Source organism: Heliangelus exortis, chromosome 17 (assembly GCF_036169615.1).
Source record: "Heliangelus exortis chromosome 17, bHelExo1.hap1, whole genome shotgun sequence".
Classification (NCBI taxonomy): Eukaryota; Metazoa; Chordata; class Aves; order Apodiformes; family Trochilidae; genus Heliangelus; species Heliangelus exortis.
Window position 1 is genome coordinate 10,923,789 of NC_092438.1, and position 10,513 is coordinate 10,934,301.

General features: G+C 57.4%; 1 protein-coding gene across 1 annotated transcript; it reads right to left on the reverse strand.

The window, feature by feature from the left end:
- Positions 1-4,559: 4,559 nt before the first annotated feature.
- On the reverse strand, positions 4,560-9,526 carry LOC139803886 (GRB2-related adapter protein-like). The gene is made up of 6 exons (XM_071760497.1): positions 9,127-9,526; positions 7,883-7,988; positions 7,266-7,285; positions 6,587-6,771; positions 5,639-5,807; positions 4,560-5,317 (listed from the first exon to the last, which is right to left on the reverse strand). Exons 1-6 carry the CDS (start codon positions 9,193-9,195, stop codon positions 5,132-5,134), a joined length of 735 nt encoding a protein of 244 aa, XP_071616598.1. The 5' UTR covers positions 9,196-9,526; the 3' UTR covers positions 4,560-5,131.
- Between the last annotated feature and the right edge of the window lie 987 nt (positions 9,527-10,513).

Below are 10,513 nucleotides of genomic sequence, written 5' to 3' on the forward strand. Positions count from 1 at the left end.
TGTGTTGGAGGAAAAAGGTTGATGTGAGTGCTTGGAAAAGGTCTGGAAAAATCACCCCCCTGCCCATCCCCTGGTGTGGCATTGTGGCCTGGGTTATGCTGGGGACAGGGGATGTGGGGATGTGACAATCTTGTGTTGGGATGTGGGGATGTGAGGAGGAAGGGTTAAGTTCCCATCAAATATTGGTTCAGGAAGTGTTCTGCGTGAAGTGGATGACTTTATGGAAAGGTTGTGCCAACCTCACAGGGTTTTTCTAGTGGTGGGATGTCACCTAAACTCTGTGATCTGTTTGAGGAGGGGTGTGGTGGAGACTGAGGGTGCTGGAGGCCAGACCAGGTATTTTAGGTGCAAATTTTAGCCCTGCTGAGCAAGCAGTGGTGGCCCCTTTGCTGGTGGAGTTGCAACTGGGACAGCGAAGGTTACAGAGCCAAGCACTCAGCTCTACTTGGTGCTCCAGGACCTCATCCCTGGCTATTGTCCCCCCCCTTTGGGTGTCCCAGCCCTGGTTGATTGGGAGATGTGCTAACTCGGGGCTGGTGCATCAGGCGTGGGTGTCCATGGCGTGGCTGGAGCGTGCTGCGGTTTTACCCAGCTCAGCTGCTGGCGGCTGTCCCCAGCTCTGTTTTCATTGTGCAAAGACATTTACGATCTCTTTTGCGGGGTGTGTGAGCTTATGATTTATTACACGGAGGTGTAACCATGGCGTCCCAGCCCTGGTGTGATGTGCTGGCTCCTACAGCTGTGTTGGAGGGGGGGAATTGCGATGGCGGAGCCCCACGTGAGGCAAAGATGCCTGGGTCCCCCATCCCGAGGAACACCCCACGTGGTGAATTCAGCACCCCCAGCACAGGCTCTGATGGATACTCTGGCCACCCCACTAGGCTTGGCTTTTGCTTTCTGCACGCCTCCTGGTCCCACCGAGGGGTAGTGGATGCAGAGCTGAGTCCTCAGACCTGTGTTTCAGTTGGGCTGTAACACCCAGACACTGCTTTGCCCTCTGGAGCATCTTCCACCCACCGGTTGCCACCTATTTGCATGGAGCCGTGCACAACGTGGTGTTTTAGAGAGGGGGAAACTGAGGCACAGAGCGGTGACATCAGCTTTACTCACAGCTGCTGGAGGACAGAGTCACTGGAGCATTGGCGCTGACTCGAACCCTGGGGAAAGGTGGCCCAAGATGGGATTTTTTAGCGTCCTTGGGATGTGCTGAGCGTTGCCTGTGGTCTGTCGCCTGCACCCTACTTTGTCCTCCCCTCACAGCCCCATTGCACCCCACTCTTCTTTCCAGCCCTAAGGTGTTGCCAGCTGGGGTGATGAGGCTGCACCTCACTTTGGCAAGGGTCCCCATCCAGGAGGGTCGGGACAATTTTTTTTTTAATTCTTTAGTGTGAAGGTGGTGAAACCCTTGCCCAGGTTGCCCAAGGAGGCTGTGGCTGCCTCATCCCTGGAAATGTTCCAGGCCAGATTGGATGGGGTTTGGAGCAACCTGGTCTAGTGGGAGGTGTCCCTGCCCATGGCAGGGGGTTTGAAACTCAATGAGCTTTGAAGTCCCTTCCAATCCAAACCATTCCAAGGGTCTACGGTGCTCCCGACCATCTGCAGGGATCAACCGTGCTGTGTGGCGGGCGGATGGATGCAGATTGGAGAACAATGCAGCCCACCTGTATTTATGCCCGCCATCAATGTCAATATTTAATAAGCATAACAATTAAATAAATAAAAATAGGAAGGGTTGAGTACTGGTTGAGTAGCTGAGGCAGTAACTGGGCGTTGACCAGCCTGGCCGGTGCTGAGGTAACTGCCGCAACGGTGCATGAACCCGCCTGGCCCGGTGTGCCAGGACGGGCAGCGCCTGCCCCTGGGGCTCAGCTGCCTCTGGCTGTAGCTCCAGGTCTTGGTAGGGCCCATCCCAGCTCCGGAGGTCCCCCCTGGGGCGGCTGTCGTTGGCTTTCATGTGAGGAAGGCTTTGGTGGAGGTAGGTCCAAGCGGAGCTGGGCCGGGCGTGAGGCAGCGGGAGGTGAGGGCTGGGCTGGATCCTGCCCCTCTGGAGGAAATGGCGGGAGTGAGGCCAGGGGCAGGCAGAGGTGGGTGTCCATGAGGGATCCGTGCTTCACCCTCCTGCCAAGGTCGGGGATCTGTGGCTGGAAGGTGGGACCAATATCCAGCCCAATGGCAAAGGGGTGCTGGGAGGGAGGAGGTGCCTGAGGGACCTGTGAGGAGTCACCTGCCATGGTCCCCCAGACACCACGTCCTGTGTGGAGCCTGAGGAAAATTAGGAAAAAATTCTTTACAGAGAGGGTGATCAGGCATTGGAATTGAATGCCCAGGGAGGGGGTGGATTCTCCGTCCTTGGAGTTTTTTTAAGAAGAGACTGAATGTGGCACTGAGTGCCATGGGCTGGGAACCACAGTGGCAGTGGATCAAGGGTTGGACTTGATAATCTCAGAGTCCTTTCCAACCCGGATGGTTCTGTGATTCCGTGAATGCTCCTGTGTGTGCTGGGCTGCCATGGGCTGCTCCAACCTGGCCTGCCCCAAGCTGGTGGCTGAGCTGATGCCCATGGTAAGCGGGTGGGAGAAGGTGCCTCTGTCTCTGCTGGGTTTGCTGTGCCCTGGGGCCCCCATCCCACCCCATCTCCCTCAGCTCAGCTGCTTCCTGAGGGTCCCTCTCTTCCCCAGAGCTGCAGGAGCTGATGGTGGCAGTGATGGTGAATGTCTCATGTCATCCCTGACCTCCATATTCAACAGCAGCATCACCCTCTTCATCATGGACAGCTGGAGGAAGCTGAGGCCAGGACCTGGTGAGCGGGAACTGCTCTGGGTGGGCAGATAGGGACTGAGGGTTTCGGGCAGACCGTGGGTTTCAGGGAGACTGGCGGGGCCTGTCTGTCCCTCTGTGATCTCCCTTTGGTGCCAAGGAGCCTGCAAAGTGACAAGCTCATGAAAGGGAAAGAAACCCTTGGATTATTTGATGTATGGAAGCGCTGGGAGGGGCATTTGGAGGGGGTGGGTTGTGCCCAGCACAAAGCTTTCCCCTCCTTCCCAGAGGGAAGCTGATGGCTCGTCCCAACTAGAGTGACAACCAATGTCCATGGGGGGTCTTCACCCAGCAGCTGCTCCCAGGGGGATGGTGGGTGCCAGGGGGGATCCTCTGCACCCGCCGGCGGTGCTGTGCTCGGGGCGGTGGAGTCAGCGCTGGGGAATGCCCCGGCGTGGTGCCGGGGAGTGTCCTTGGCGTGGAGCAGACAATAACAAGGAGAAAATCTGGGTCAGGGCTGCCAGGAGGGTTGGCTGGCCCAGCAGCTCCAGGAGCAGACATTTTCTTGGCATCCTCCACCTCCAGAGGGTGGGAAAAGGGGTGGGCAACGATCCCAGGGAACCGTGATCCAGCACCAATCTCTCATGAGAACCAGGGGGGGCTTGTTGTGGGGTTGGTACCCCCCTCTCCCTGACTCTGGCTTGGGTGCTGGTGAAACAGGGTGCAATAACACTGGGAGCTTTCCCGAGGGTAATTAATGAGTGTTTGCAAAGGGCTTTGCCTGCCCGGGGCGAGTCGCTGCTCCTGTCAATCCCGGGGGGTTGGTTGGGGATCCTGCGGGGATGTGGTGAATGAGCAATGTGCTGGAGAAAGGGGGTGTTGGGGGAAAAAAGCTGGTTAAGCTGCAAATTTGAGGTTTTCCTACCTGCCAGCATGGGGACGTGTGGCTCTGGGTTGCTTCTGAGCAGCTGTCAGGGGATCCATCTAGATTCCTCCATCCCTGGTGGGTTTGGTTTTGGGTTTTTTTTGCCTTTTATTTTTTCCTGCTTTGGCTTTTTGAGATGAGCAGATGGAGACAGAGGTAATTCTGTAAAGCTGTAAACAAGTTGGGCTGAGCTATAAATATGGCAGATTTCAGGAACTGTCCTGCCCAGCCTCAGATTTGGCCCTAAATTCTGAGGTCTGGCCACTGCCTCTTGTTTTGGAAAAGGGTGATTTGGTGGAGGATGCTGGGGGTCAGATGCACCCTCCAGCACAGCCTGGCCAGGGGGAGCTGAGCACAGGACAGCTTAGCCCCCATCCCCAGCTCTCAGGTGGGTGTTTTGGCTGGACACAAGGGTGCTGAGAATGTCACCCAAGTCTGGCTGAAGCCTTCAGCCTCTGCAGCAAGGCCCTAACCCCCTGGGGTTGGGGGGAAAGGTGCTGGGAGGGGTGATGGTTTTTATTTATTCACACATGGGACATGGGATGCTCAAATTCACTGGTGCAACAAGCTGGGAGTTCTTAGCACTGTGGACCCTGAGTGCATCTTGGGGGGCTGTGAGGTGTGTGTGGGGCATTTGTGGGGTTCCAGGGCTGGGAGGGGTCTTGGGTGAGGTATTAGGGTGGGGAAATGGGTGCTGCAAAGGAAGCAAAACCATGATGAAGCAGCAGGTGTGTGAATGTGGCCACTGGACCACTGTGGTGGTGGATAAGGAGCACCCACACTCAAGGGTATCACCCAAAGATATTTTACTATTTCTTAATTAAAAAAAATTTTTTTTTTTTAAAGCCACAGTCCAGCACCTGCAGGACTGACCACCCTGGACCAGCTTTCCCTGGTGTTCTGAACCCCAGCATCCCTCCACGGTGTCACCGAGCCACATCCTGGCCAGCTGCTGCCCTCTTTGGAGCCAGGGCTTGGCTTACAGGCTCTGGAGAGGAGGAAAAGTTTGGAGCACACATACTTTTCCCCTCAGCTGCTGCCACCTCACCAGATTGTGGCTCTGGAAAAGTTTTAATGTCACTGGATCAAAGCTCTGTGCTCCCTCCCACCAGCCCCTAGTGAGAGGTGATGTCTGGGCCAGGGGTGGGGGAGGTCTCCTGGGCTGGGGGAGCAGGGAGAGCCATGAATGATGATTTTGGGGTGCTGGAGCTGGGCAGCTCTGGGTGGGCATCGCCCCCAGCCTGGTCTCTACCTCCACGTGACACCGGGACCTCGTGAGTCAGCAGCCTGACATGGGGATGAGCACCATCCGTGGGGATGAGCACCATCCATGAGGACAGAGGGATGTACAGTCCACATCCAGGTGTACAGCAGCTCTGGTGAGTGGGGGGCTGGGGGTCCGGGGTCCTCCCCCTGACCCACAGCAGTGGTGGTGTCAGCAGCAGGAGGTCACTTGCGGATGGGGTGGATGTGGTTACGGGGGAAGAAGCCGATGCTCCCGTAGCTCTTCCCCTGCCACCAGCTGGGATCAGGGCAGTCCAGGACCTCGATGATGTCCACATGGAAGAAAGGCAACTGGGAGCCACTGTAGGCTGAAAAGTTGAACTGGGCTCGCACAAATCTGGGTCTCCTCACCTGGAGGAAAGTTGAAGGTAAGGAGTATGGGGGGAGAGGTGCTGGACTGCACTGCCTGAGCCCTGGTGTGATGGGGATGCTGTGACACCTCCCTGTGAGCACAGTCTGGGGCAGAGCAAGACCTCCATGGTGCTGCTGACCCACAGGCCTGTCCCGTGCCTCAGTTTCCCCATGGGCCGTAGCAGGTAGGTGGCTGCCCTAGTACTGGGGAGCAATGGGGGATTCCAAAGGGGCTCAGATGTGGGTTCCCAACCCAGTCCTGCTCCTGGCCATGCCATCACCGACTGTCCCAGCCCCCATAGCCCCATCCCCTGATGGTACCTCCTGGCTCTGGTCCTCATCCTGGAGGAAGATCTGCTCCTTTTTGGCAAAAGTGGTTGTCCTGTAGGAAGCCATCAGCTCATTAAGGGAGTTGAACTTTTCATCCCAGAGGAAATATTTGCCATTCCTCTCCCTGAGCACCTTGAAGTGCTGGCCATGCTTCCCATAGCTGTGGATGGAGGATGGATGTTATCCCAGTTATCCCAGGGAGCATGGGATTTCCCAGTGCTGGTACCTCCTTGGTGTGGACCTGGGGGTGTCTGGTTGGGGTGCTCCCTATGGGGCCACTGTAGGGACCTGCCACTGCCAGGGACCTCAGGCAGGGGCAGGGCCCAGGCCGTGCTGGTGACGCATGGGCAGAACTCGGCTCCCTGTCATTATGGGCAAGAACCTCATTAAACCCTTAATTAGAGATTAGCAGCGTGAGAAAGTGCTCTGCTGGCCTGGGGCTGGCACCTGCTTCCCCAGCCCGGGGAAGGGAAGGGGCAGCCACAGGGTGAGACCCCCCCGAGGGGTCAGCTCTGCCCCTTGGCACCGTGCCAAAGCCATGGGTGCTGTGTCCCTTCAGTCCCTGGGGACAACTTGTTCCTCCAGGTCCTGTCCCTCGGGCTGCACTCGCAGCTTGGCCGCAGCCCCAGTTGTTACCCACAGGGCTGTACTGAGGGACACCCCAGGCAGGAGCAGGGATGGAGGTGGAGCACCAGGCTGCAGGGGGGAGGGTGAAGGAGACGGAATCCTGGTGCAAGGATTGTGCACGGCAGCGAGGGGGCTCTGGCTCTGCAGCCCCCAGCCCCTTGGAGGCAGCCGGGGTAGGGCAGGGTGCTCACCCCTTCCCCAGCACCGCAGAGGGGAGCAGGCAGGAGGTTGGATTTATCCCCTTGGTCCCAAAGCCCTGGGAGACCCCTGCCCATCCCACCGTGTCCCCATCTGTGTTCTAGAGCCACCTACATGACAGAGATGGAGAACTCTCCCGGGCTGCTCTCGCTGTCACGGATCAGGAAGGCTCCCAGATGTCTCCGCTGGAGGAGCTGCTCCTCTGCCAGGTGCCGGGAGATCCTGCCCACGTAGCACCTGTGAGGGACACCGGGATCAGCCACTGGCACCCCAGGACACCCCAGTGCCTCATTCCCATCCTGCAGGATGGAGGCACCGGTGCTGGTGGGACTGGGGTCCCTCTTGGGCTCCCCACATGGCTGGAAGCCCCCCTACAGTGGTTTCTCCTTTCCCTTTCCCCCTCCCCATTTTGTCACAGTTCTTTCACAGAAGGAGGGTGAGGGGTGGGGAGGACAGGAGTGCAGGGTGCTGTGGGTGTAGACATGTCACCAGGAGCTGCCTCTTCCACTCAGAGATCCTTGCAGCATCACTCAGAGCTGTGGCCGCATCCTGTCACCCGGCTCACCACATCATGCCCCTCATTCCCCCACTTTGCTGCCTGTCCCCCTCATGATTCTCTGTGTCCTGTGCCCCCACCCCCATGCGCGGGACATTACAGGGAAGGGGTCTGCAGAGCAGAAACCCCTCCATGTTGGGGTGAAACCTTTCCTGCCCGCATAGCCGGCAGCTGCCGAAACCAGGTGAAGGAGCAATGTCCTCATCGCTGCCAAGGTTTTGTCTGTGTCTTCGGGACCCCTGGGCCGTGGAGACCCTCTGCTACGTGTTAAAATTACCTCAGAGTTTGGCATGGAGCATGACCCTGCACCAGCTCTCCAGGTACTGCGTGGCAGACACCCATCCCGAGAGGGAATGGGATTTGCCCCGGGCTGCCCCCAGCCCACACCCTCCTGCTCCCCAGCCACAGCCCCGGGCAGGTTTTGCTGTGGCAGTTAAATATGATTTACCGAGGGATAATGATACATAAAACACAGGTTGGATGGATTATGCGGGGCTTTAATGACACTGTAATAGGATTGTGTCTAATGCAGCTGTAATCCCATCACGCTTTGTTGTTCCCCAGTTATTTGTTTAGCGGGCAGCTGGGTTCAAGGGTGGAATTTCTGTGTGTTGGGGGTATGTGGCCACACTGCTGCCTCCTGTCCTCTCTGGCTGTGATGGCAATAGCAGAGCCACCTGGCAGACAGATCCAGTGTTCTGTGCCTCAGTTTCCCCACGTGTGGCTTGTGGCAGATCTATGTCAGGGTGGGTGGTGGAAGTTGCTGCCTGGGTGGTGGGAGAGGATGTCCTGGTGCTGGTGGGTGCTACCAGAGGGGGTTCGAGCCCCTTCTTTTCCACGTGGTGGGATGGTACTTATGGTTGAGGCTGATGTAGTTTTGATGTAGTTTTTGGGGACAAAGCCCTCACAGCCATACAGCTCAGCTTTGTACCAGTTCTGCTCATCTTCCATGTTGAGGATCTAAGGCAGGAGAGGAGTAAGGAGGTGTCAGCCTGGCCACCATCCCCCTGGAAGAGGGACTGAGTGGGACCCTCCAGGCCCTATGTCCCCCACCAAAACATGGGGAAAGGGAGGCTCTGACAAAGGTGACATGGTTCAGGGGTCTTTGGTGGCACCCCCAGCCCTCCTCAGCTCATGGCTGGTCTGGTTCACCACAGGTGCCAGCAGCTGGGAGGTGCCCAGTGTCACCCCAACTCCACATCCAGTGGGGGAGTGGTTAAAAATCTGTCCCTAGAGGAGCTGTGGTAGCAACCAGGACCTCATGACCCCCCCTTGCAGGGTGACAGCTGGGTGCTCCATGGGAGGAAGCACCCCAGTGTGACCAGGGGTGCTGACACCCTCTTCTGCACCACTCCATTTTCCAGCCTCCCACGCAGGGGCCAGGGGTGGCACAGCTGCACAAACAGGATCTGAAACCCCGAGGCATAGGCTGGGGAAAACACTCCAGGGAGGCAGGGACAGGCAGGGTGAGTTTTGGGGCCCTGGGGTACAGCTGAGCTGTGTCCTCACCCCACTGCACCCAGGGGGGCTGCTGGGTGCTGGGAGATCCAGCAGAAGCTGCTGGCATCTCAGCCACAGCCCCATGGAGAAGGGCAAGGAGCCAGGCAGCAGGGTAGGGTATGGGTGCCCATGTCCCCCCCTGCAGGGCTGCAGCATCCTGGGGATGTTTGGAACCTCCCCCTCCCTTCCCTGAAGTTTTTTTGGGATGCCCAAGTGACAGCTGAAAGCCTATCCCAATGCCAGTGCCTGGCTGGGGATTTGGGCACATGCTGCCAAGTCTCTGTGGTCTCCAGTGTTTCCCTGGGGCAGGAAAAATTTATTCCAGCCCTGGGGAGCATTGGTAGAGCCACCGATGGGCAGGAAGGCCACGTGCCACATTCCCAGCTGGATCCTCTCTAGGGAGATGGCTGGTGGCATGGACAAAGGGTCCCCACAGCTGCTGGAGATGCTGCTCTGCACCCTGAAAACCTCAACTATGGCTCCTTACACCCCATGGAGAGCCCCAAAGGGTCAACAAAGCACTGCCATGGCTATGTAGCCACTGTGTTCCCCAAAGCAGCAGCACCCAACCCCCCATGGCTGGTGACCCCCTGTGTACCTTCAGGGTGTCCCCTTTCTGCCCGTCCTTCTCCGTTACCTGGAAGCTGTGCAGAGCCACTGACTCCATGGCTGGTGGCTGTCACTGGGTGGGAGGTGGTGACGAGGGGTCCTGGGAGTGTGGGGTGCCTGGGAATGTCCCATCCCCCCTCCCCAGGTGCTGTGGGGCCGTGGGGTGGTGCTGGTGGTCAGGAAACCCCACTGATGTCAGCACATTGCTGGGGTGAAACAGGGAGCTCCATGTGGGATATGCAGATGGGTCTGGCTGCCCAGATATGCTGGGAAGGAAGGGAGCTGTGCTCCAGGATGTGCCAGGGAATACATTTGGGAAAGGAGCCAAGTCAGCATCACCTCTCTAGGCAGTGGTGTCCAGAGGCCACCAGGTTTTGGAAGGAAATGGGGTTGTGAAGCCTGGAGAAGAGAAAGCTGCAGCGAGACCTTAGAGCATCTTCCAGCACCTGAAGGGGCTCCAGGAATGCTGAGGAAGGACTTTGGACAAGGGCAGGGAGTGATGGGATGAGGGGGAATGGCTTTAACCTGGAAGAGGGAGATTTAGGTTAAACATTAGGAAGAAATATTTCACCAAGGGGGATGGTGAGCCCCTGGCCTAGGTTGCCCAGAGAAGCTGTGGCTGCCTCATTCCTGGCAGTGTCTCAGGCCAGGTTGGATGGGCTTGGAGCACCCTGGGCTGGTGGGAGGTGTCCCTGCCCATGGCAGGGGGTGGCACTGGATGAACTTTAAGGTCCCTTCCAACTGAAACCATTTTTTGATTCTAGGAAATGAGGTGGTGATATCTGGACACAGGGGTTGAGGTTGTGGGCAAAGGTGTCTGGAGAGCACAGCTGGTGGGTCAGGAGTGCTGACGGGGGAGTCTCTGATGTCTCTTAAGGGCTGAGCTGTGGCACGGTGTTTGGAAGGTGGCTTGGTGGGAAGAGTTGTGTTGGCAGAGAAAAATCATGGTGTGTCAGAATGGCACAGGGAGGCAGGGTGGAGGCACACACCTGGTTTCTTTGGAAATCAGATGGAAAGTCACGTGCCAGGTCCCAGCTCTGAATGGTGAGGTCTCAGCATGCTTGTTTCTCTCTTCCTGGGTTTTGCCTCTTTGTGGGCTCATTTTTTACAGCTTGTTTTTTGCAGGGCTAAGAGAAAAAAAAAACAACCAACTAAAAGTCCCTGGTGGACTAAAGGAACTTCCTGCCACTCCTGCGGGTGTCAAGCACAGTCATTCCCACTGGGAATGTCCCTGATGTTGTTTCAGCCTCGTGTGTGTTGGACGGGGCATGAAACTCACAGAAAATCCATCCGACACTGGATTTGCTTTGCTGTGAGGAATTAAAGTGGGGACAGCTGCAGCTCTGCAGCTCAATCCCTGCCCGTGGACTTAGGTA